The 25,719-nt window shown below is 47.6% G+C and overlaps 2 protein-coding genes and 1 long non-coding RNA gene across 7 annotated transcripts in view; all 3 read left to right on the forward strand.

Moving 5' to 3' along the window:
• Window positions 1-25,719, forward strand: part of LOC130513406 (uncharacterized) — a 328,720-nt gene that overhangs the window by 144,924 nt on the left and 158,077 nt on the right. The window contains exon 13 of the mRNA XM_057012116.1: window positions 20,060-20,161. Coding sequence (XP_056868096.1) covers window positions 20,060-20,161 — 102 coding nt within the window. The remainder of the gene's footprint in view (window positions 1-20,059; window positions 20,162-25,719) is intronic.
• On the forward strand, window positions 1,994-6,156 carry LOC130513563 (uncharacterized). The gene is made up of 2 exons (XR_008946763.1): window positions 1,994-2,132; window positions 3,423-6,156. It is a non-coding gene; the product is annotated as an uncharacterized LOC130513563 (long non-coding RNA).
• LOC130513461 (cyclic nucleotide-gated cation channel beta-3-like) lies at window positions 6,545-16,380 on the forward strand. 5 transcript variants are annotated; one of them, XM_057012221.1, is made up of 12 exons: window positions 6,545-6,729; window positions 13,502-13,796; window positions 13,892-14,475; window positions 14,551-14,615; window positions 14,684-14,806; window positions 14,947-15,088; window positions 15,157-15,316; window positions 15,397-15,494; window positions 15,571-15,654; window positions 15,760-15,878; window positions 15,980-16,132; window positions 16,240-16,380. In XM_057012221.1, the coding sequence occupies exons 3-12, from the start codon at window positions 14,188-14,190 to the stop codon at window positions 16,376-16,378; spliced, it is 1,371 nt and encodes a 456-aa protein (XP_056868201.1). In that variant the 5' UTR covers window positions 6,545-6,729; window positions 13,502-13,796; window positions 13,892-14,187; the 3' UTR covers window positions 16,379-16,380. The 5 variants fall into 5 exon arrangements, with proteins under 5 accessions (XP_056868201.1, XP_056868203.1, XP_056868204.1 ...); XM_057012223.1 differs by lacking the exon at window positions 6,545-6,729 and having other exon boundaries at window positions 13,107-13,796; window positions 15,980-16,207; XM_057012224.1 differs by lacking the exon at window positions 6,545-6,729 and having other exon boundaries at window positions 13,114-13,796; window positions 15,949-16,132.

Raw genomic sequence — 25,719 nt, forward strand, 5'->3', positions numbered from 1 at the left:
GAAGTCAGAGAAGAAATCAGAGAGGAGACTGTCAGAGATCCACTGTTCAGCTCTGGCCTACATGCTGCAGATGTCAGAGGAGGTTCTGGATGAGCTGAACCTGGAGCAGTACAACACCTCAGATGAGGGACGACGTCGCCTGATTCCAGCTGTGAGGAACTGCAGGAAGGCCGTGTAAGTCCAGATGTGATTAAGAACACAGGCTGTCAACAGCAGACATGAGTGACTCTGTCAGGAAAAGGCTCCATTGAGTGATCTCACCAGACACTTTGTTCTTCTAGTGTTGTCCAGTGTTAGAAGCTTTTAAATTCCATGTCTGAAGGTTAAAGGTCATCTTGTTCACAGCTACAGCTGGGAATTTAACTTAAAATCTATCTCTGTTCTGTTTTATACCTCCTAAAGAACATTTCCATTTCTGACCGGTTATTTTTGGGTGACTATCTGAAACACCAGATGTTCTGTCGACTGTTTTCCTGTTCAGGTTTTCAGAAACGAGTGTGGACGCTCATATCTGCTCATATCTAACAGGTTGTATTTTGTCTTTATTCAGTTTAAGGTACTGCAGTTTATCAGAGACCAGCTGTGACTCTCTGGCCTCGGCGCTGAGGTCCAATCCCTCCCATCTGAGGGTTCTGGACCTGAACTACAACAGTCTAAAGGATTCAGGAGTGAAGCGGCTCTGTTCTGGACTGGAGAGTCCAAACTGTAAACTGGAGAGGCTCAGGTCAGTCTTCATTTTTCTACCTATATACCAGCTGCTAAGATGGTGAAGTGAGGCTGTTCTCAATACTGCTGTGATGCACCACATTAAAAAAATTCCTTGTAATATCGTGAATTCAGGTCTGACCCAACTAAGAACAAACGTAGGTTTAGTACTGACGCAGATAACATGCAGACCTGCACCGTATAACCTTATCCTGCATTTTTCAGATTGATTAAGTGCAGCTTATCAGAGATCAGCTGTGGCTCTCTGGCCTCGGCGCTGAGGTCCAATCCCTCCCATCTGAGAGAACTGGACCTGAGTGAGAACCAGCTGCAGGATCCAGGATTGAAGCTGCTCTGTGGTTTTCTCCAGGATCCTCTCTGTAAGCTGGAGACTCTCAGGTATGCAGTGAATTAAATACTGAAATGAAAAAGACTTAAAGCTGATCTGGTTTATGGTGGCAGAAAGAACTGCCAGCTTTTCTAAACCAACACTAAATGATTACTGTATGTGCAAGTACTGTAAAATGGCATCTTTTATCTGTCATTCAGATTAAAGGACTGCAGTTTATCAGAGACCAGCTGTGACTCTCTGGCCTCGGCGCTGAGGTCCAATCCCTCCCATCTGAGGGTTCTGGACCTGAACTACAACAGTCTAAAGGATTCAGGAGTGAAGCGGCTCTGTTCTGGACTGGAGAGTCCAAACTGTAAACTGGAGAGGCTCAGGTCAGTCTTCATTTTTCTACCTATATACCAGCTGCTAAGATGGTGAAGTGAGGCTGTTCTCAATACTGCTGTGATGCACCACATTAAAAAAATTCCTTGTAATATCGTGAATTCAGGTCTGACCCAACTAAGAACAAACGTAGGTTTAGTACTGACGCAGATAACATGCAGACCTGCACCGTATAACCTTATCCTGCATTTTTCAGATTGATTAAGTGCAGCTTATCAGAGATCAGCTGTGGCTCTCTGGCCTCGGCGCTGAGGTCCAATCCCTCCCATCTGAGAGAACTGGACCTGAGTGAGAACCAGCTGCAGGATCCAGGATTGAAGCTGCTCTGTGGTTTTCTCCAGGATCCTCTCTGTAAGCTGGAGACTCTCAGGTATGCAGTGAATTAAATACTGAAATGAAAAAGACTTAAAGCTGATCTGGTTTATGGTGGCAGAAAGAACTGCCAGCTTTTCTAAACCAACACTAAATGATTACTGTATGTGCAAGTACTGTAAAATGGCATCTTTTATCTGTCATTCAGATTAAAGGACTGCAGTTTATCAGAGACCAGCTGTGACTCTCTGGCCTCGGCGCTGAGGTCCAATCCCTCCCATCTGAGGGTTCTGGACCTGAACTACAACAGTCTAAAGGATTCAGGAGTGAAGCAGCTCTGTTCTGGACTGGAGAGTCCAAACTGTAAACTGGAGAGGCTCAGGTCAGTCTTCATTTTTCTACCTATATACCAGCTGCTAAGATGGTGAAGTGAGGCTGTTCTCAACACTGCTGTGATGCACCACATTAAAAAAATTCCTTGTAATATCGTGAATTCAGGTCTGACCCAACTAAGAACTAACGTAGGTTTAGTACTGACGCAGATAACATGCAGACCTGCACCGTATAACCTTATCCTGCATTTTTCAGATTGATTAAGTGCAGCTTATCAGAGATCAGCTGTGACTCTCTGGCCTCGGCGCTGAGGTCCAATCCCTCCCATCTCAGAGAACTGGACCTGAGTGGGAACCAGCTGAAAGATCCAGGAGTGAAGCTGCTCTGTGGTTTTCTCCACTTTCCAAACTGCCGACTGGAAACTCTGGGGTAAACACCATTCTCAAAAATGTCCATTATTCCATCCGAGGGTCCTCACACTTTCTGAGTGTGTGTGTTGTGCCCAGTTCCTTCAGGAGGGAGGGCCACACGGGGACCACTTATTCATGATAAATTGATTTAAGGACAATGAAAAAGCCGACAGATGGTAACCAAAATTAGACAAAACTACGTGAGGGTGCCTGGTAGACACCAGCCAACGAGGAGGGAGATGGTGAGGGAGACAGGAAGTCATCTAAGACAGGTTGTGCCTTTAAAGATGAGCCACAGGTGAGATGGATCTCCATGATGAGATGGGAGGGAAAGAGGTGGGGAGAACCTGGGAAGAGTGAGGGCCAGAACAATATATATTCTCCTTTGGAACAGTGCAAACCTGAGAGGTTGGAATTGTGGTAATTACATATTACTATCATTTTTAACCTGTAACTAAATTAAATATTTACAGATCATGCCTTTGATTAATGTTTCAGATGAATACTGGTTTCACTTATAACCTTATAAAAGTTTCCCTTCTTTATTTAGATTAAGGTACTGCAGTTTATCAGAGACCAGCTGTGACTCTCTGGCCTCAGCGCTGAGGTCCAATCCCTCCCATCTGAGGCTTCTGGAGCTAAACTACAACAATCTAAAGGATTCAGGAGTGAAGCGGCTCTGTTCTGGACTGGAGAGTCCAAACTGTAACTGGAGAGGCTCAGGTCAGTCTTCATTTTTCTACCTATATACCAGCTGCTAAGATGGTGAAGTGAGGCTGTTCTCAATACTGCTGTGATGCACCACATTAAAAAAATTCCTTGTAATATCGTGAATTCAGGTCTGACCCAACTAAGAACTAACGTAGGTTTAGTATTGACGCAGATAACATGCAGACCTGCACCGTATAACCTTATCCTGCATTTTTCAGATTGATTGACTGCAGCTTATCAAAGATCAGCTGTGACTCTCTGGCCTCGGCGCTGAGGTCCAATCCCTCCCATCTCAGAGAACTGGACCTGAGACAGAACCAGCTGCAGGATCCAGGAGTGAAGCTGCTGTCTGATCTCCTAGAGAATCCACACTATGGGCTGGAGACATTGAGACATGGCTGGTAGAAGCCAGTCAACTCCCGCTCATCTGCTGCATCACTCACTGACCACTGGTGAAGAGCATCTGTGGAAACATCTGCCGTCTACTCCCTCCATAGATGAAAAATTAAGTTTTTAAAAAGCGGTGGTGGACTTTCAGGAGATCAGTCGATGGTTGACAAAGCAGAAGCAGCTTCGCCTTGAAGTTAAATTAGTTCCTGGTATCACACAATGCATCTTTATAAAGTTCTAAATGGCTCCTCGACCACTCTTATAAGCATGAAAACATTCTCTTGTCTCTTCAAATGTCTGTATTATACGTTACTATTTTACATCATGCCTTCAGAATCTTTAGGGTTTGTGTCACTTAAAAAATCAAAGCATTTTCCTTTATGTGCCAGCAATGAACACAATCTAAGAAGTCTTTGACACTAAACATATGGAGCTCCCATAGAACAAACTAAAGATTTGTTGTTATTAAGATAAAGAAATGCAACATTTCCCCCAGAGAAACAATGGCGATGGAAAAAGCCCTGGCTGTGTGTGTGCATCACAGCAGGCGTGGGTTCTCCTCTCTGGAGTCATGCGGGTCTCCTTTGAAGGGCAGATGAGGAGGTTGGTTACAGATTCCCGTCAGAAAGATGATTACGGTGCCAAAGGTCATCACCGGGGTAACCAGGAAGAGGCAGAGTCGGTCTACTGTACGAGCGATGCCGCTCCAGTTATCCTTCTCCTGTAAGGACCAGACATTTATGCCACTTTTGATCTTTTTTAAATCAGAATTTGGGTTGAGGACTCTGTTTTAACCATCTGACCTCATTGTAGTCGTTCTTGTTGCGCGTGTGTTTAATGATGTAGTGGCTCCATCCACAGCCGGCTTGATCTCTGCGTACAGCTGATGGCTCGCTCCTCCCTCTTCTTGTGGTTTCACAGCTCCACAGACACCAAAGCTCAGAACTCAAATGAAGCTACTGATGCTTCTATATCTCATGTGTTTAAATGTTTCTGGAAACGTACTGGCAGCGTGTGTGACTCGTGTCACCAGTCCGTGTCTCCCAGACTGTTTCTCAAACATCAGCTCACTGCGGGACTTCACACTGAAAATCACCTGTTCATATATCCTCTTTCATATGTTATTAAGTCACATGTTCATATATCCTCTTTCATATGTTATTAAGTCACATGTTCATATATCCTCTTTCATATGTTATTAAGTCACATGTTCATATATCCTCTTTCAAATGTTATTAAGTCACAGGTTCATATATCCTCTTTCATATGTTATTAAGTCATATGTTCATATATCCTTTATATTCTCGTTCATATGTTATTAAGTCACATGTTCATATATCCTCTATATTCTCGTTCATATGTTATTAAGTCACATGTTCATATATCCTCTTTCATATGTTATTAAGTCACATGTTCATATATCCTCTTTCATATGTTATTAAGTCGTATGTTCATATATCCTGATGTTCATCTGTTCAACAAAGGGACAACAGGATGTGTGTGTCTTACCTGTTTGGTCCACTCAGACATGACGTGCGTCCTGAAGTGGAGGTTGAGGACGACCACACAGTTCAGCACCACCACCGTCACCACCACCATGATGAACATCAAATATCTTCAACACACAAACACACTCAGATGTTTCCCATTTTTTAAATCTCAGCCGGTTGTCACCTGGTTCTGCAGCCCTAATGTATATATAGTTTGGAGAAGCAGAATATATCTGATTCAGAGTTAAAGTGATGTGGAGTAAATGGTGCGTTTACCTACTTCACAATAAGAGGAACGGACGTGGATGTTTCTGGAGCCTTTGAGAGATCAAGAGTAGGAAGACAGACTGAGCGAGCAGCACCGAGATGGACAGTGTCATCTTCTCACCACCTACACACACACACATTTTTATTATCCTTTTTAAAATATATTCAAAAATCTGTTGGGGAGCTAATTTATGTTTCTCGATTAATGGCGGCCCCTCAGCTCCGCCCACTACCGATGTTTGCTGCTTTATTAGCTGTGTTGTCCCGTGCTGACGTGATATTCAGCTATAATGTCTGATTCTTTGGGTGCTGTTGAAGGTTAACTCAGTTAATGTAGTTGTGATTCTGAAAAGGTCCCAGACTGTTAATCTGCCTGACGCTGGCTTCAATACGTTCTGTGACTCTGCACTGACTGTCTGCGGGCAGGTAGTAGACCAGCGAGGCCAGGAAGGAGATGAGCACGCAGGGGATGATGATGTTGACCACGTAGAAGAGAGGTTTGCGTCTGATGACCAGGTAGAAGGTGATGTCCTGATGCTTGTTGCTCTCCATGGGAATGTGTTTGTAGGTGTTTCTCTTGGCGGGTCGGTGGATGATCTCCCACTCACCATTCTCTGTTGGTCAAAGCCAGAGTTCAGACACAAGTGATGAAGTTATGACTGTCAGTCTGGTTGGAGCTGCAGCCAGTCTGAAGGCTCAGGCTCTGGTGAAAACAACTTCTCTGCATGTATCAACAGCATCCAGTACACTGAAAGTCCCCAACAAGCTCCAGGACTGTATGCAGTAAAAAATAAAAATGAATGGTTTTGTGAATATATTTTAGATTTGATATTTTTTTTAAAATTGAAACTTTACTGTGTTTCCTTATGTGTTTATCTGCTTTGTGTTATGTGACTGAGGATCAAAACATTTTTACATGTACATTTTGGCATAAGTTAAAAATACATTTGTGTAATTCTAATAGTTTAATATCATACTGTCGAAATATTTGCATGAGCAAGTTTATGTAATGACTACATTTTGGGTATAAATAAAGTTGATGAGTCTTTATATTTTCTGTTAAGTTTAAATGTATTTGTTATTTTACTCTTTATTTGCATATTTGAATGAAACTTGAACGCAAAATTGTCTGCTCCTTTGTTTACTTCCGGTTACTGTCGCTAGTTTCCGGTCTCGTGAGCTAACTCTCGCTAGCTTGTCACTGACGGTGGTTGTCAGCGCAGCATCAGCGAGTCTCCAGCACGGACGCGGCTCCTTCGTGCGTCCACAGAGGCTCCGTCTGTCTCCTACTGACTTGTATCTCTACATTTTTTCGTCGCTGCTGGTTGTCAAACGTTTGCTGGAACTTGTGGCGCTCGGCTTTAGAGATAAAAGGAAGGTTGGATATTGGCCTGTAATTTGCTAAGACAAATTACTTACTTTCTGCTTGAGGGTCTTGATATGTGAATTATACCAGGGGGCACACCTCCTCTGATTTATTATTTTCTTTTTCAGGGGGGCAACAGAATCAAGCGTGGTTCTCAGTGAGGTTGCTGCACCTTCAGCAACAGAGTCAACCTCAGCAGGGCTAAGATTATAATGATTGATCCCTGGGGAAACACACGGTGGTCCTGGGATCAGCACAGGGATCACTTCCTTAAACTTAGCTACAGCATTATCTGAAAGACATCTGCTATAGTAAGACTTTGTTCTGAGCATAGAAGAATCCTTAATCATAAATGTAAAAGTGATCAATGAATGATCTGACAGGAGTGGGTTCTGAGGGAACACTGACACATGTTCTACCTCAACACCATCAGTCAGAACTAGATCTAGGGTGTGGTTGAAGCTATGAGTTGGTTGGTTTATCTGCTGGAGGAAACCAACTGACTCAAGGAATGAGATGAAGCCATTTCATACACTGCAATAACATAATTGTTGTGACTCCTACTCTGGCCCCACCTCCTCCTGGGCAATCAGCTCAACCACCACCACCTGGGCCCTCTCCTGCAGCTGCACCCAATCCGCCCAAACGACTCTGCACCCATAAAAGGCCCCTATGCACTCAGGCCAGTGCTTGATCTTACTGATGTTTTTGGCAACACGTCCCGTGGACCCAGCATCTCTCCAGGCTCCCCAGCGACTCCCTGCGTCTCCCTGCGTCTTCCAGCGACTCCTCTACAACCTTCCTAGCCCCTCTTCCTCTGACCTCTTCCTCTTCCCCTTCCTCGGACGGATTTCTCCTATCCTCTGGACACTTGGACTCCCCCACAGACTCTCGCCCCTGGATCTCGAACTTGGTTCGTCTGCCGCATCACGCACCTATAGTTTGTCTCGGCCTCTCTCATTTAGTTTCTTCCCTCCTGTTTTTTTTGCTTCATTAAACCTTTTGAGTTTACTTTTAATTCCCGTGTCTGTCTGCCTTCTTTGGGGTTCCGCCACACTTGACCGCCAGTCCTCTCGAGCGTAACAGAAAGATCAAGCCAAGATGAGTCAAGGTGGAACCCCGGGGCAGCCGGGCGGCCCTAGGACCCCCACGTTACCCTCCCCCCTCGAAAGAAGAGTGGAGGCCCACTCTGCCCAGCTCTCCTCCCTTCAGTCGGAGCTAACCAAGGCCTTCCCCACAATCCAGGGGGAGATTTCCGAGCTCCAGAGCTCCTCCCAGACCACCTCCAGTACCCTGTCCGCCCTCTCCAACCAGATGTCCGCCATGGCAACCGTTTTGGCTTCCATTATTCAGAAGCTAGGCAGCGACCCCGGTGGGGCTGCTCCATCAGAACCATCTCTCCCGCTTTCTCCCCGAGCCGAGCCCAACCTTGCCAGCCCCCGTGTGTTCGGCGGGGATTTCGACCTGGGCAAGGGGTTCCTCCACCAATGTGAGCTGCTCTTCCGCCATCAGCCCTCCAGATTTGTTTCCGACGAGGCCAAGGTTGGATTTATAACCTCCCTCCTGGCCGACAAGGCATTGAGCTGGGCCATAGCTGCCGTCGACCTGGACCCCCGCCTCTCCTCAGACTACAGCGCCTTTCGACGGGAGTTCAAGGCTGTGTTCGAGCACCCCACCTACGGTGAAGACGCCGCGAGTCGTCTGCTCGCTCTCCAGCAGGGGTCACGGTCAGTTGCGGAGTACACCCTTGAGTTCCGCATCCTGGCTGCAGAGAGCCGCTGGGGCGAGACCGCGCTCCGTAGCGCCTATCGACGGGGCCTGAGTGAGGCAATCAAGGACCTGATTGTGAGAGACCGCCCCTCGTCACTCAACGAGCTGATCACCCTCTCGCTCCAGATGGATGAACGACTACGGGAGCGCCGCCAGGAGCGCGCCCAACGTGCGGGCGGTTCTACCCGCCAACTCTCCCACCGCACTTCCTCTGTCCCTGACTTCTCCCTTACCAGCACTGCCGCCCCGCCTCCTCACATCCTCTTGCAATCCCCAGCTCACTCCTCCCCCAGAGTCGGAGAGGAACCCATGCAGATCGGCCGGTCCCGTCTCTCACGGCAGGAGCGGGAGCAAAGACTCCGAGACCAGTTGTGCCTGTACTGCGGAAACAACGGCCACTTCATCCAAGCCTGCCCCGTCCGACCAAAAGGGCCTGCTCACCAGTAGGGGGAGTACTGGTGAGCCGAGCTGTGATTCCCCAACCCACCGAGCAACAAACCGCCTCTTCCCCGCAACCCTCTCCTGGGATAAGGAGTCTATTCCGGTGAGTGTTCTCATTGACTCTGGGGCTGATGAGTCCCTGATGGACTTTTCTCTCGCGCGTCAAGCTGGCATTCCCCTGGTTCCTCTCGATCGCTCCCTGTCCCCCAGGCGATCGATGGCCGCTCTCTGGGTAACATCACGCATCGCACCATCCCACTCACCCTAACACTCTCGGGTAATCACATAGAGAGTACACCTTTCCTGGTTTTGCACGCCCCCACCGCTCCACTCGTGTTAGGAAGACCGTGGTTGGAAAGGCACGACCCCCACATCTCATGGGCTTCGGGTCGGATCCTGGGGTGGAGCGTGGCCTGTCACGCCAACTGCCTTCGCTCCGCCCCCTCTCCATCCAGTAATCCCAGGCCCGCGCTCACTCCCCCGGATCTCACTGGTGTTCCCCCTATCTACAATGATTTAGCCCCAGTGTTCAGTAAGGACAATGCTCTGTCCCTTCCCCCTCACCGGCCCTATGATTGCCCCATCGACCTCCTCCCCGGGGCTCCCTACCCCACGGGTCGACTTTACAATCTCTCCATCCCAGAGAAGGAGGTGATGCGCAATTACATCACTGAATCCCTTGCCTCTGGGATCATAAGACCATCGTCATCCCCCTTAGCTGCAGGTTTCTTCTTTGTAGCCAAGAAGGATGGCGGCCTGAGGCCCTGCATCGACTTCCGCAAACTTAACAACATCACCGTTAAGAACAAGTACCCTCTTCCCCTTATGAGTTCCACGTTCGAGCCTCTCACTCATGCCCGGGTGTTCACTAAGTTAGACCTCCGCAACGCTTACCACTTGGTGCGGATCAGGAAAGGGGACGAATGGAAGACCGCCTTCAACACACACCCTCGGGCACTTCGAATACCTGGTCATGCCCTTCGGCCTCTCCAACGCCCCCGCCGTCTTCCAGGAGTTGGTCAACGATGTGCTCCGGGACATGATCAACGTCTTTGTGGTGGTCTACTTGGACGACATCTTGATCTTCTCCCGCACCATGGAGGAGCACCACCAGCATGTTCGCCTGGTCCTACAACGGCTTTTGGAGAACCGACTATTCATCAAAGCCGAGAAGTGCGTCTTCCACTCCGCCTCAGTGGGGTACCTCGGCTACATCGTGGAGGAGGGGCGGGTGCGCGCAGATCCGGCCAAGATCCAGGCTGTGGTGGAGTGGCCACGCCCCACCGACCGCACTCAGCTTCGTCGGTTCCTTGGGTTCGCCGGGTTCATCCGGCGGTTCATCAAAGGGTTCAGTCAAGTGGCTGCCCCTCTCTCCGCTCTCACCTCCACCTCGCGCCCTTCGTCCTGGACACCGGAGGCTGAGACCGCCTTCTCGGCCCTCAAGGACAGGTTCACGACGGCTCCGGTGCTCGCCCATCCAGACCCCGCTCGGCAGTTCATCGTCGAGGTCGATGCTTCGGACGCGGGCATCGGGCAGTCCTCTCCCAGCGGTCCGAGGCAGACCAGAAGATTCACCCATGTGCCTACTTTTCCCGCCGTTTTGATCCGGCTGAACGAAATTACGATGTGGGCAACAGGGAACTTCTGGCGGTCTATGGAGCCTTGGTGGAGTGGAGACACTGGCTGGAGGAGCAAAGCACCCGTTCCTTGTGTGGTCGGACCATAAGAACTTGACCTATGTGAGAACGGCCAAGAGACTCAATCCCAGACAGGGCCGCTGGGCTCTCTTCTTCAGTCGGTTTGATTTCACCCTCACTTTCCGTCCTGGTTCCAAGAATATCCGGGCTGATGCCCTCTCCCGCCAGTTTCCGGAGGAATTCCCCGGCGCCCCCAGGGACCCTGACACCATCGTTCCCCCGGCCCGGGTCATAGGGGTCATCTCCTGGCCGATCGAGACGGCCGTCGAGCAAGCCCAGAGAGACGAGCCAGATCCTGGGAACGGGCCTCAGGGCCGAATGTTCGTGCCTTCCTCCGTCCGGCCGCAGGTGCTAGAGTGGGGCCACTCCAGTTGTTTCGCCTGCCATCCTGGCGTGCGTCGGACGGCGGAGTTTGTGCAGCGGCGCTTCTGGTGGCCCAACCTCCAAGAGGATGTTCGGGAGTTTGTGGGCGCCTGCACGGTCTGTGCCCGCAGCAAGGCCTCCCATCGCTCCGCTCGCCAGCAGGCCTTCTGCACCCCCTTCCCGTCCCCAGTCGACCCTGGTCTCACGTAGCCCTGGATTTTGTGACGGGCCTCCCCGTCTCGCAGGGGAACGACACCATCCTGACCATTGTGGACCGCTTCTCCAAGGGGGTCCACTTTGTCGCCTCCCCAAACTCCCTTCTGCTGCAGAAACAGCTGAACTCCTGGTCTCCCACGTTGTACGTCTCCATGGGATCCCCCTTGACGTGGTCTCTGACCGTGGCCCCCAATTCACTTCTAGGGTGTGGCAGGCCTTCTGCAAGGGGATTGGGGCCACGGTCAGCCTGTCCTCTGGGTACCACCCCCAGTCCAACGGACAAGCCGAACGGGCCAACCAGGCTTTGGAGGCGGCCCTGCGCTGCGTGACCACCAGCAATCCTGCCTCCTGGTCCAAGTTCCTGCCGTGGGTGGAATACTCCCTCAACGCCATGGAGAGCTCTGCTACTGGTATGTCCCCCTTTCAATGTTTCCTGGGCTACCAACCCCCTCTGTTCCCCCAGCAGGAGCTGGAGATCGCAGTGCCGTCTACCAGGGCCCATCTCCGCCGATGTAGGCGCATCTGGAAGACTGCCCGCAAAGCCATCTTGCGGGCCACTGAGCAGTCCCGGCGTTCGGCCAACCGGCGAAGGAGGCCGGCCCCTGCTTACCGGCCTGGCCAGAAGGTCTGGCTGTTGGCCCGGGACCTGCCCCTCCAGACCTCGCAGACTTCCTCCAGAAAGCTGAACCCCCGCTACATCGGTCCATACACCATCTGCAGCATCGTCAACCCCTCTGCAGTCCGTTTGGATCTCCCTGCCGCCCTCAAGGTTCACCCGGTCTTCCACCGTCTCGCTCATTAAACCCTTCTCCACCAGCCCCCTGTCCCCTCCTGCTCCGACTCCACCACCTCCCCCACAGGTCCTGTCGGACGGAGAGCCGGTGTGGAGCGTTAACAAGCTGCTGGCGGTCCGCCGACGGGGAAGGGGCTTCCAGTACCTGGTGGATTGGGTGGGTTACGGCCCCGAAGACCGGAGCTGGGTGCCCCCATCCTATCTCGCTGACCCCTCCCTCCTCGAAGACTTCTACCGAGAGCACCCGGATGCTCCTGGGCGGTCGTCCGGTGCCTCCCGTAAGGGGGGGGGGTACTGTTGTGACTCCTACTCTGGCCCCACCTCCTCCTGGGCAATCAGCTCAACCACCACCACCTGGGCCCTCTCCTGCAGCTGCACCCAATCCGCCCAAACGACTCTGCACCCATAAAAGGCCCCTATGCACTCAGGCCAGTGCTTGATCTTACTGATGTTTTTGGCAACACGTCCCGTGGACCCAGCATCTCTCCAGGCTCCCCAGCGACTCCCTGCGTCTCCCTGCGTCTTCCAGCGACTCCTCTACAACCTTCCTAGCCCCTCTTCCTCTGACCTCTTCCTCTTCCCCTTCCTCGGACGGATTTCTCCTATCCTCTGGACACTTGGACTCCCCCACAGACTCTCGCCCCTGGATCTCGAACTTGGTTCGTCTGCCGCATCACGCACCTATAGTTTGTCTCGGCTCTCTCATTTAGTTTCTTCCCTCCTGTTTTTTTTGCTTCATTAAACCTTTTGAGTTTACTTTTAATTCCCGTGTCTGTCTGCCTTCTTTGGGGTTCCGCCACACTTGACCGCCAGTCCTCTCGAGCGTAACAATAATACTGTGACAAATCCATTCATTCAGTTCATTTCACCTCCATTCATTTATTTACTTTTTATAGTTTATATGTATATTCTATTTTTAATTTATTCTATTTATTTCTTATTCTATTTTTATTATCTTTAATAGGTGTAATGGTTGGTGGGTAATTTTGTACAGTGCTGTACGTTTTTTGGAGATGCTAATTTCCCTGATGGACACCCCTAAAGGGATCAATAAAGTACTCTGAATCTGAATTTCTAAAGCTGCCATTGACAACATCTACAATCTGGTGGTTTACTTTGAGTTTTATTGTTTCGACATCATAGATCCAAACATAGAACATAAACAATGATTATACTGTAAAATAAAATTGATAAAGACAGGATGCTCTAAGGAACAGTACAGGAAGTCATTCCTGCCGTCTGCCATTAAACTCTATAATTCATCCAAACCCACCCAATAACAATAATTGTAATATTTATGTTGTAATTTTATTTCTATTTTATTCTATATTTATGTATATATGCTTATAATGCTTATATGTATGTATATAGTATGTATATACTATATTATGTATATAAATATATATATTCTTATAATATATGCTGTATATATGCTTATAACGTTCTAATCTGATTTGTTTTTATTTATTCTATTTCTATACTTTGTCGACCTTGGACCCTTTAGGTGAGAGGCGTTCTGGGAAGGTGGATGAATGCGAAACCACCGTGAACATCTCCCGCTCTGTTGCTGCAGACCGCCGCTACATCGCCTGGTTGTCCTTGGTGGCGCTGGCGTACAACTACAACATTTGGTTCTGCACGGTGCGCCTGGCCTTCCCGTACCACAGTCCCGCCGCCAACATGTACTGGGTGGCCTGTGACGTCATCAGCGACGCCGTCAACCTCATCGACATCTGTGTCTGGCAGCCGCGGCTGCAGTTTGTGAGGGGGGGGGGGGGGGGGGGGGGGGCGACATTATCGTGAGTTTCACAGCAGATTTGAGGCGGCGATGTCGCGTGCGTTCCTCTGAGACCCTGGACGCTGACCTCGTCTTTGATCTGTCTGTCCTCTGCAGCACGACCCAGCTTTGACCAAAGCGCACTATCGGAAGTCGCCGAGATTCAAGGTCAGAGTTCAAAACACTGGTCAACGTTTGAGCTTCCTTCTGTAGGAACGGACCCAGCACGTGCAGCTTCTTCAGCCTGGAGGGTGATGGGCTTTAAACTGGTCCCCTGCTGGTTCTCCAGCAGTGGTTGAGTAGATGGTTTGTGTAATGTGCTGCCGTGTCCAGCAGAGGGCGACACCGGCTCCAAAACTGCAGGTTCAACACTTCTGACGCTGCTTTGGAATAAGATTCGGCTAAGAGATGAGATGGAGTCGACTTCAGTGTTTTTGTTGATTTCCTCTTTTTGTAACATTTCTTTTCCGTGTGTCTGGAGCTCCGCTCACAGTGGATGGTCCAGCTTTAGTATTAACCACAGTTTCAACCTTACAACTGTTTCATATGTTCCCATTTCATATGCAAATGATTGGAAATGCTTCTGTTTCTGCCCTGAATGTTTGTTTTGTCAGACTGATATTTTCAGCATCCTCCCATTCGACCTTCTCTGTCTGAACTTTGAGTTCTCCTCCATCTACAGACTCAACCGCATCGTCCGGGTAGGCAGCAGCCGCCCCACAGTCACCCGAGACACACGTGGAAACATTCCCCAACGTTCTCCTTGTCTGTTGCAGGTCGAGTCCTTCTTTGAGTTCAGCGATCGGCTGGAGAACGTCATGGCCAAAGCCTACATCTGGAGGTATTCTGAGTCCTCTGGAGGTTAAAATAAAGGCATTTCCAGACATCCGGGCTGTGTTTAACCCGCAGGGTGGCTCGGACTACAGGATACCTGCTCTTCATGCTTCACCTCAACGCCTGTGCTTATTTCGTGGCCTCGGAGCATCAGGGGATCGCCACCACCACCTGGGTGTACGACGGCAACGGCACAGCGTAGGTTTTCCATCTCCGATGATCATCCGTGGGCATGAGTGTAAAGATTTGAGCTTTAAGGCTCAAAGCCTCTCACATCAGGTGTGTTTGAGGGTGCTGAACCTCTGCCGTGATGTGTGAAAGGGCGTGTTCTTCCACAGGTACCTGCGCTGTTACTACTTTGCCGTGCGCAGTCTGATCAACATCGGGGGTCTCCCAGAGCCCACAACAACCTTTGAGATTACCTTTCAGATGTCCAACTTTTTCATCGGCGTCTTTGTGTTCTCCAGCTTGATCGGGCAGGTTGGTGTCACGTTCCAAATGTTTGAGCCGCGTCTTCACGACGTTTCAATCGTCCCGTTTCCTCTCAGATGAGAGACGTCATAGGAGCGGCCACGGCGGGTCAGACTTACTTCAGGGCCTCCATGGACGGTTGTGTTGCCTACATGAACACCAACAGGATCCCCAAGATGGTCCAGAACAGAGTGAAGACGTGGTACAACTACACTTGGACGGCTCAAGGCATGCTGGGTGAGTCAGGAAGCCTCCAGTGTTTCCATCTCCAGGAATCAGAACACGTGATGACCCAAAGTCTGCTGCGCCCCGATCAGACGAGTCTGAGCTGCTGGATAAGATGCCTCTGGTGATGAGGACCGCCATCGCCGTGGACATCAACCTGGCCACCTTTCAGAAGATCGACCTGTTCAAGGTAGCTCCTCCGGGGCTCCCACACACACCAGCAGTCCCAGTGCAGCTCAGACTCACATACCTGTGGTTTCCATCAGGGCTGTGACCAGCAGATGCTGGTGGACATGTTACTGAGGCTCAAGTCCATCATCTATTTACCAGGAGACTTTGTGGTGAAGAAAGTGAGTCACGTGGTCGATGTTCCTCAACGCCAGCAGAAGCTTTCCCCTCGTTCTACAACACAGGAGTCTCATCTACATGGAGGGTTTGCTTATTTTCCCCTGCAGGGGGACATCGGTAAAGAGATGTACATCATCAAGAGTGGAGCGGTGCAGGTGGTGGGAGGACCTGACAACAGCATCGTCTTCGTCACTCTGAAGGCGGGCTGCGTCTTTGGAGAAATCAGGTGTGTCCTGAGAGGCTTGAAGATTTGGATTCAGTCCAAGTATCACCCACCCGTAGCTAACATCCTGTAGCGTGCACACGTGTCCTCTGGCTCCATCACAGCTTACTGCAGTCTGCCAAAGATGGAGGGAACAGGCGCACAGCTAATGTCAAAGCACACGGCTTTGCTAACCTGTTTGTCCTGGAGAAGAAAGACCTGTTTGACATCCTCATCCATTACCCAGAGTCCCAGAAGGTTCTGGCTCGGAAGGGAAGGTGAGTCGGTTTAAGTGCCAGAACAACCACACCCACTTTCAATGTGTAAATGTGTGTGTGTGTGTGTGTGTGTGTGTGTGTGTGTGTGTGTGTGTGTGTGTGTGTAGGAAACTGACCAAGGCCAAGGCTGCACCAGCTAAAACTGATGCAAAGAAAGAGGAAAAGCCCAAAGGTGCATTTCTGTTTGAAACAAAACCTCCAACACCAAAGTTGCTGAAGGTATTTGGACGACTCAAGAAAAACTGAAGGTACTTTGTGTTTTTTCTTTTCTTTGAGGTCGTTTGATGACCAAATATTCAAGCTCTTTCGGCAGGAAACACCATGCCTGTTTTTCTTCTGTTCACAGAAAAGTGCAAAGGAGCAGAACCTACGTCATCTACATCCCACTTTTTAATCACATATCATCTTAAAAACTCTCATCACCAGAGGGGGAAAAGGGACGCCTGCAGCGAACTAATGTTTTAGACGCTAGTCGGGACAGAAAGGTCAGAGACTGTAGCCAAATCTGTTGTTCCTGTGTCCTGTTTCTGCTCTGAACTGTGTCCGATGGACTGAGAGTCCAACCTGGCAGGACTGACATGCCTGCAGAGAGACGGGGGGGGCAACTTTTACATTTCAGTGTTATTTTATATTGATAACACCCGAGCAGCCTGAAGATTAAGCAGATCTTCCAATAAACGTCACACGTCACATCAAATCATCCATCCATCCAAATCGTGGTCCTGTTGGACCACCAAAGGACAAACACTTTCCATTTAGCACGACAAAAAACCCAAATCCTGTTTAGCAATGAAGCTGTGGGGAGAGTTTGAGGAGCGTTTTTGAGGAACACGCTGCCATATTGGGTCCAAGCTGCTGGGGTTTTTGTTGTTTCCAGGTGAATCGGTGGGCAGCGGCGTTACCGCCTGTCTCTGCCCCCCCCCCTCTCTCCCCGTGGTCGTGGTCACGCCGGGCATCTTCACTGGTCCCGTTTTAAACAGGTTCTGTTGGGAACAGGTGTTCTCCAGAACTGTATTCCAGGCTGCTGTGCTGAAGGGCTGTTTTCAGTAGCAATAGAGCCAGAGTGTGCCTGCTCCATATGAACCCCCCCAGGCCGTGCTTTCCTCCTGGCTGAGCCATAATCAGCTCTGGATGGACTGGTTCACGCTTGGACTGAGTCAAGATTTGATAGCTTGACTGATTCTTACAGTTTTTGATCAAACCCCCATCTGCTGATTCCAGGAGATCTTTAAAGGATCTCAGAGCTTCAGATTTATGAAGCCTGCTCAGCCCCCGGCAGCGCTGATGAAACCATTTCATTCCTTCAAAAAGCAGAACATGAAGCTCCAGAAAAGGTTTTTGGATCAAGTTTCCAACAGAACGAGGACAAGTGGTAAAAGCGCGCCACTTTAAAGCCTCCACGCCTCAGAAAACATCCACCTTTAGGATGCCTGACTTTAGAGGATCGTCGGTTCGCTCCGAGCACAAGAACAAACATTTTTAACCTCAGTCCAAGAACATCTGACCTGAAATGATCAAAAACCTTCAGCGTAAAAAGATGGTGGAGAGAAAGCTGCTGGGAGGTTCTCAGAAGAGAAGTGGCATTAAAGCCAGCTGGAAGAGTCCAGCCTGCTTCCTGCTCCTCCAAACAGCATCTCCACACCAACACTGAGGAACACGGGCTTCTGTTCTTCCTTCTTCTCTTCTGACTATTGTGTGTTTGATGAATGCAGCATCCACTCACTGCCCCCCCCCCCCCCCCCCCCCCCCCCATTTACACTGCTCCTGGTTTCACAATGGTCGTCACACTGGTTTCACCAGCTTCACATCAGTCGCTCAGAAAGCTCATATTTGGAGATAGTTGCCTTTTTCGGATTGTCTCTCGCCCCGAATTTCAGATGGCAACGTGTGTATAAACACTTAATACACGTGTGTGCATGTATGTAGACTTTTTAGTACTTTGGGTTCATATACTTTTTAGTATTTTGCAGATACGTGTCTGTATATAAACCAGATCCTCCTGTAATAAAGAACTAAAGGCTGACTGTTGTCACGTGACCTGTCTCCGTCTGTGTCTGATGATGGAACCTGCCTGGAACATCTGGTCCACAGAAAAAGCAAAACAGCTCACAGAACTGGTCCAATTCAGACCCAAAAATGACAATAAATAATGAAAATGTGACACAGTAGAAAAATGGACAAACTTTCTATTGGTTATTGACAGTTTCACTCATTTTCATCAGAATTAATCAAAAATATTTAAACCAACAAACTACACACAGAACCGCAAAGTTTAGAGCTTAAAGGGAGCGACAGGTGAAGATTTAAAGCTCAACGCAGCTGAAGTTCCAAAAAGGAGAAATATCATGTGGTGCTTTACCGCCACCCAGTGGACACGCGTGGAACTGCAGACAATAGTTAAACGCGCTCCGACACATTCTGACCTCTGCTGCTCCTCCAGGACTCCAGGGCTGCAGAAATATGCTGCTTTTACAAGTCTTTCAAAATCTGTGAAGCATCATAAATCTTATTTATTATTTATTTATTTAACTAAGTTAGTCAGTTTTAATTTAAATGTAAAACATATTTATGGCATTAAAATAGCAACAACTTTTAATCTTGAACCCTCCCAGAATGCTTTTATAGTAGTGGAATATAAATCACAGCCATAAGTTGTTCATTAACAGAGAAAAAGAAAGGTAAAAGTATTCCTTTCAGACTAAGCAGGAAGACTGAAGACCGACAAGGTGAGTAAACGAAGAGCATTATTGAAAAGAATTGACAGTTGTGTTTGGAGATAAAATCAAGATTTGATTCAACTAGACGTTATATTTAGTTTTAGCACAAAACATCATTATACATTATAAATGAATCGGTCTTATTTAACTTTCTTATAGTCTGGCTTTAGTTATGTTATAGTTGTAGTCTTTCTAAGTGAAGTTTAGTTTATGTTTCTGCTCTCTTGCTACTGATTCTAAAAGAACTTTAAACCCTCCCAGAATGCTTTAATGGTAGTAATGTATACGCCATAAAGCTGTTGATTAGGTTTTAAAAGTGAAAGTATTCTGTTCAGACGAAGCAGGAAGAGTGACATTTTGTGACAGGTGAAAAGCTCTTAGAGTTATTAGAGTTGTTCAACAGTCCAGGTCACAGCTGAATATTTTGGTATTATTTAAGACAATAAACTTTAAAAATAACTAAATAAATAAATCCACACAGGATCACAGGACACCAACAGGATTTTTGGTTCATGTTGCACGTTTTCTCACAGTGGTTTATTGTTCTATGTTGTGGAACCACTGTGAAAGAAATGCAGGAGTGGGTGTCATTTCTTTCATCTATTTTAAATAGAGCAGTGATCTTTGAGGACTTGGATTATAGAAATAATTGAAGAGGGGAACAAAGGAGGGGAGTTAAAAAGTCCTGACTAGTATGTTTATGTAGCACCAAATCATTTATTGGCTGAGCTGAAGACAGTCCTTTCACCATGTTGGCCTGTGGAAAACCAGTGTTGTCGGGCCGATGGACCAGCGTCCCCGTCGTTGCCGGACCACCGTTGGCCACCAGTTGGGTTTTTGGGATCAAAGTCGGGGCGTTTCCTGTATCCGGTTCTCCTCATGGATCCATGACTACAACATGTTGCTGCAAGTGCAGAGACGTTTGCTCTGGAAAGAACTTTAGAGCACATTCAGTGCTGCAGGATGAGGGGCTGGAAAAGGAGCCAGTTCTTTTCTCACTGCAGGGAACAGTTAAAAAAAGCAGCTTAAACTCTGAAAACATGAAAATTACAGATACATCATTGATTTATTGATTCAGTTGTTATCCAGAATGTATTAGAAATGTTCCTGTTTGATAAAAATGCGAAGTGAATTGGGATTATTTAACTACAACCTCTACAGATTATTTACCTTCATCACAGTCTCATCACTATTTCTGATGTTTCCTCAGGATGGACGAGGACAGAGCAGAGTCCACAGTGCCCAGCTGTGTGTCCCTGAAGAGTGACCGGTCCAAACATGGAATGATAGACTTCAGAAGTTCAGACAAAATGTAAGAAAACTAAAGCGTGATGATGTGTTTGTGTGCCAGCTGTTAGTCACATTAACAGCAGCAGGTTGTGAGTTTATTATTGGAGATGTTTAACACTTAAACCTCAGACAGTCATATAGTTACAGACTTAATGTGAATATTGTTGATTAGAAACAAGAATCATGTTTAAACTGAAAGATGAATTCAGACATAAATGCTGGAACAATATTGAGTCTTGATCAGGTTCTTTCATCCTATAAATCAAAGGACTAATAGAGATGTGTTTCAAAGTGAGAGGGGGGAGCACATCCTATCAAACTGGGACCAGTCAGCTCCACCAGGAGAGTCCTCTTGTTCACAATCTGGAAGCAGATCTGGAGATGCTGAAATGAAGCCCAAACAAAGTAAAATTGGTCAATATAAAGTTGAACTTGTGATGTCATGAATTTGTAGTTGTGTTGATGATTATTATAGATGGAAATCATTGGTTTACTTATGTTCAGGAAGTGATCTGCAGGAGGTGATAGAAGGTCATAAGATCAGTCTGAAGAGAAGATGTGAACATGTGACTGAAGGAACTCATGAAGCAGGAAGTGGAACCCTGCTGAACACGATCTACACTGAGCTCTACATCACTGAGGGACAAAGTGAGGAGGTGGACACACAACATGAGGTGAGACAGCTTGAGAGAACCTCCAAGAAGAACATCCAGGACACTCCAATCAAGTGCCAGGACATCTTCAAAGTCTTATCTGAGCAACAGAGACACATCAGAGTGGTTCTGACCAACGGTGTCGCCGGCGTTGGAAAAACCTTCTCAGTGCAGAAGTTCAGTCTGGACTGGGCAGAAGGTTTGGAGAACCAAGACATCAGCCTGGTGCTTCCGCTCTCATGCAGGGAGCTGAACTTGATCAGAGATGAGCAGCACAGTCTTCTCTCACTGCTTCATGTTTTCCATCCAACATTACAGAAGATCAGAGCAGAAGATCTGACTGTCTGGAAACTTCTGTTCATCTTTGATGGCCTGGATGAAAGCAGATTTTCACTGGATTTCAACAACCATCAGGTCATCTCTGATGTCACACAAGTATTGTCAGTTGACGTGCTCCTGGTGAACCTCATCCAGGGGAACCTTCTTCCCTCAGCTCTCATCTGGATCACCTCCAGACCTGCAGCAGCCCATCAGATTCCTCCCTCGTGTGTTGACAGGATCACAGAAGTACGAGGCTTCACTGACTCCCAGAAGGAGGAGTACTTCAGGAGGAGGTTCAGTGATGAAGATCTGTCCAAGAGAATCATCTCACACATCAAGGCCTCCAGGAGCCTCCACATCATGTGTCTGATCCCAGTTTTCTGCTGGATCACTGCTATAGTTCTGGAGGACATGATGACCAGAGACCAGAGAGGAGAGCTGCCCAAAACCCTGACTGACCTCTACTCACACTTCCTGATGGTTCAGATAAAGAGGAAGAAGCAGAAGTATGGAGGAAAGCAGAGACCAAAGGAACTGACTGAGGCTGATAAAGAACTCCTTCTGAAGTTGGGTCGGCTGGCGTTTGAACATCTGGAGAAAGGAAACATCATGTTCTACTCAGAAGACCTGGAGCGATGTGGACTGGACGTCTCCGAGGTGTCGGTGTACTCAGGAGTTTGTACAGAGATCTTCAAGAGAGAGAGTGTGATCTTCCAGAAATCAGTCTACTGCTTTGTTCATCTGAGCGTTCAGGAGTTTCTGGCTGCCGTCTACATGTTCCACCGTTACACCAGGAAAGACACAGTGGTATAAATCAGTTCCTAAAATATTCTGAACCAAACCGCTTTTCCGGGTTTGTTGGGTTGCACACAAATTACGATCCAGTCACATCTCTTGATGACTTCCTCAGGAGAGCACTAATGGAATCTCTCAAAAGTAAAAATGGCCACCTGGACTTGTTTGTTCGCTTCCTTCATGGTCTCTCTCTGGAGTCCAATCAGAGGATCTTGGGTGGACTGTTGGATCAGATGGACAGCCATCCAGAAACCATCCAGAATGTCCTCAACAACCTGAAGGAGGAGAACAGTGATGAAATCTCCCCAGACAGAAGCATCAACATCTTCCACTGTCTGATGGAGATGAAGGATCAGTCAGTCCATCAGGAGATCCAAGAGTTCCTGAAGTCAGAGAAGAAATCATGGAGGAGACTGTCAGAGATCCACTGTTCAGCTCTGGCCTACCTGCTGCAGATGTCAGAGGAGGTTCTGGATGAGCTGAACCTGCAGCAGTACAACACCTCAGAGGAGGGACGACGTCGCCTGATTCCAGCTGTGAGGAACTGCAGGAAGGTCGTGTAAGTAAAGATTTCTGGGGCCGGACATCGGCGTTTAAATCAAGCGAGTGGATCATGTCAGGTAGCAATACCCCCTCCAGTGGTCATTCCTTCAATTCTTTATCTCCATTGCAGTGTCCATAATTTAAAAAAACAACAATTCATTCAGAAATGTTCAACACTGGCTGGATATAAGTTCAAAGTTCCAGACAAACCAACATAAGGCAGGAATAATAGGAGCCACAAGTTAACTGACTATAATGAAATTACTGTCATGTCATTAAATAACTTTTGTTTGTTTGTATACATCGTATTCAAACGACAGAAAAACACATTTTAACTCATGACACGTGACTATTTTGCTTCATTTGTTCAACGTAAAAACAGCCGGCCTCGTTGGTTTAAATGGGTGTTTTAGGTCTTTGTGGCGGTTCCGTTTGGAGCCTTTATGTGACCCACAAAGTTGTTTGACCCTTTCCACACCCATTAGGTGGCAACTTCATCACTAGCAACAAAAGGTGCAGTGAAAATGATTGGAAGGAAAACGGGCAGATATAACAGAAGCTGAGGGCAATCGATGCAACCAGAGACTCTGATGTCATCGATCGGATCGCTGAATTAAGACTTGACGCACGATCGTACAAATTGTATGAAATGCAAAATATCCAAAGAGCCGATAGACAGATAAAAAGATGCACGTTTCTTTAAACCATTTGCTCCAATCATTTTAAATATTGAGTAATTATGAGCTGTTCTAAAATAAGACAAATGTTGAGAATAATTCAGTTGCATTTCAGATCTGATGGTCGTTCAAACTGTTGCTCTGCGGTGTTGAATTTAGCTTTTCCAGGAAATGAGCTACATTTGTGTTGAGGTAGATTCTCAGATAAGTTGATTAGAAATCCCAAAGTTTGACTCACTATTTTTGTTTCATACACAACAGACTGTCTGGTAGTTTTCTTTCAAAGAGTCATTGGGAAGTTGTGGCCTCAGCAATGACGTCAAACCCTTCTCATCTACGGGAGCTGAGCTTAAGCGAGAACCAAAGCCTGACAGATGCCGACGTAAAGTTACTGTCTTCTGCAATGATGCATCCAAACTGCAGACTGGAGACGCTCAGGTCAGGAGGCCTCTGTTGGTCTTTTCTAAATTTCTTTACATTTTCTGCTTTTCTCTTCATTTTCATATTTTGTAATGTGTTTTTATTTGCCCCATTTATTGCTTTTCCAGGTTGTCGCGCTGCAGTTTATCAGATCTTAGCTGTGACTCTCTGGCCTCGGCGCTGAGGTCCAATCCCTCCCATCTGAAGGTTTTGGACCTGACTGAGACCAAGCTGCAGGATCCAGGAGTGAAGCTGCTCTGTGGTTTTCTCCAGGATCCTCTCTGTGAGCTGGAGACTCTCAGGTCAGCTTTCTTTTATCTTCGACATAACAACTAAACAATGAAAGGCTTCAAGATAAACTCCATTGACCTTTGGAGAAGAGAAGTGTAGTATGAATTTAAATGAGCCATTGAAAGTCAATTTTATATACTTTTTAACTATGGTGTTGCTGTAATATCCCAGTTTATCAGTGGGGGCCAGAGCTCTCCTGACTCCAAGGGCCCTGATTAAATAATGAAATAAAATGAAATAATGATTTTGAGCAAGTGTAATATGACTTTTCCTCCAATAAGAGATCATTTCTTGCCATGATTCCTTATCCAGAATGAGTGGCTGCAGTTTATCAGAGATCAGCTGTGACTCTCTGGCCTCGGCGCTGAGGTCCAATCCCTCCCATCTGAGGGTTCTGGAGCTGAGTCAGAACCAGCTGAAGGATCCAGCAGTGAAGCAGCTCTGTGGTTTTCTCCAGGATCCTCTCTGTAAGCTGGAGACTCTCAGGTCAGTCAGAGATGATCCAGTACTTTCCCAGGTGTAACTAGTTAGACAATAAATGTTTACATGTTTGATCTTTGTTATAAACGTAGTGTTACAGTTCTCAGAAAAAAGACCACACAGGACAGATTTGCAGTATTAAATTGGTTGTGGAAATCTGTCCCATGTGAGGATGGTCATCAATGACTAGAAAGGAAGTATCAGTTGTAGATTTGTCTTGTTTTATTTTAGGCTGGCCACAAAACCGCCCAAACATTCAGACCAATCAAAAATGGTTCTTCCTGTCTTTTAAAGATCAGAAGGAAAACTAGCAAACCCAAAAAGAAAGCTGCTGCAGTGTGCCATGCCCCTTCTCTACTGAGAAAAGCCATCCCAAAAAGAGAAAAGCCCAAGTGTGAAGTGAGCACCCTGTTAAACCTTGGTACCGAACGCCTGCAGTCATTCTCATCTTAGGTGGCTTCATTCCAGCCAGAAGCCCAAACCTCCCTCCCTCTTAAAGGGGCAGCAGGTCAGTCCAACCACAGAAACCTTCATGAAGATCTGAAGCTTTCAGCATCCACAATTGTTGCACCTCACTTCCATTGGAGTCCAAATCAGAAGTCAACAAGTTGATTCTACACCGATTCTACACAATGCAACCATTTTAAAAATGTTTCCATCCATAAGTTTTTACAAATTTTTATATAAATCTGTTTGTTCATCGCCTCCTTCTTTTGTAATGGTCATTAAAGAAAATGACCTTATTGGAGTTTTTCTCCTCACAAATATGACATTCTATGAACGATGCAATAAATGCAGCTTGCAATCTAAGACAATATGGAAGTATGTGTATATATAGTAGTGGAAGTAGCTCATAAAATATAAAAAATATAAAACAGTAGAGAAGACTCTTTCTGCAGAGACACTGGTGGCAGGAATGCAGAAGTATCACCTGCTCAACTTGGAAGGTGGAGCAGAAACCACCAGCTGAGAAGGTCCTCAGTGAGAGGAAGTGGTGGAGAACCATGAAACTTGCTAAGCTCCACCTCAGCTCCAGAGACGGGCTGAGCTGGAGCTGTGGCACCAGGTATCGCCCAGAAGAGCCTCCAACAAACAAGCTCTTCTCTTGGGAGGAGAGGGCTTTGAATCTCAGCTCAGTGTGCTTGTCTCTAGTAGGTCGCAGCTGCACCTTTTCCTGAGGTCCTTGTTGATGCCCTGAGGGGAATTGATGCTCCTGCAATGTTTTCTGGCAGCATTGAGCTTGCAGTGGGGCAATCAAACACACTGTGGGGGGGCTCTCTTTCCTTCTCTCATCTGGAGAACAAGTGACACCAGCTGCCAATCATTGTTGGAGAAATGTGCAGTCAGGGGAACTATGCGTCCAGACTATAGCCACCCTTCCAGCATCCAGCAGTGTCTAA

This window comes from Takifugu flavidus, chromosome 17, assembly GCF_003711565.1.
Source record: "Takifugu flavidus isolate HTHZ2018 chromosome 17, ASM371156v2, whole genome shotgun sequence".
Classification (NCBI taxonomy): Eukaryota; Metazoa; Chordata; class Actinopteri; order Tetraodontiformes; family Tetraodontidae; genus Takifugu; species Takifugu flavidus.

What these genes read in the sequence shown, in the direction of transcription:
- LOC130513461 (XM_057012221.1), top strand. Translation starts at nt 14,188, where the DNA reads ATGGAGTCGACTTCAGTGTTTTTGTTGATTTCCTCTTTTTGTAACATT. An exon ending in TACGACGGCAACGGCACAGC is followed by an intron (nt 14,807 to 14,946) that starts GTAGGTTTTCCA and finishes GTTCTTCCACAG; the next exon opens with GTACCTGCGCTGTTACTACT. An exon ending in TGCGTCTTTGGAGAAATCAG is followed by an intron (nt 15,879 to 15,979) that starts GTGTGTCCTGAG and finishes GCTCCATCACAG; the next exon opens with CTTACTGCAGTCTGCCAAAG.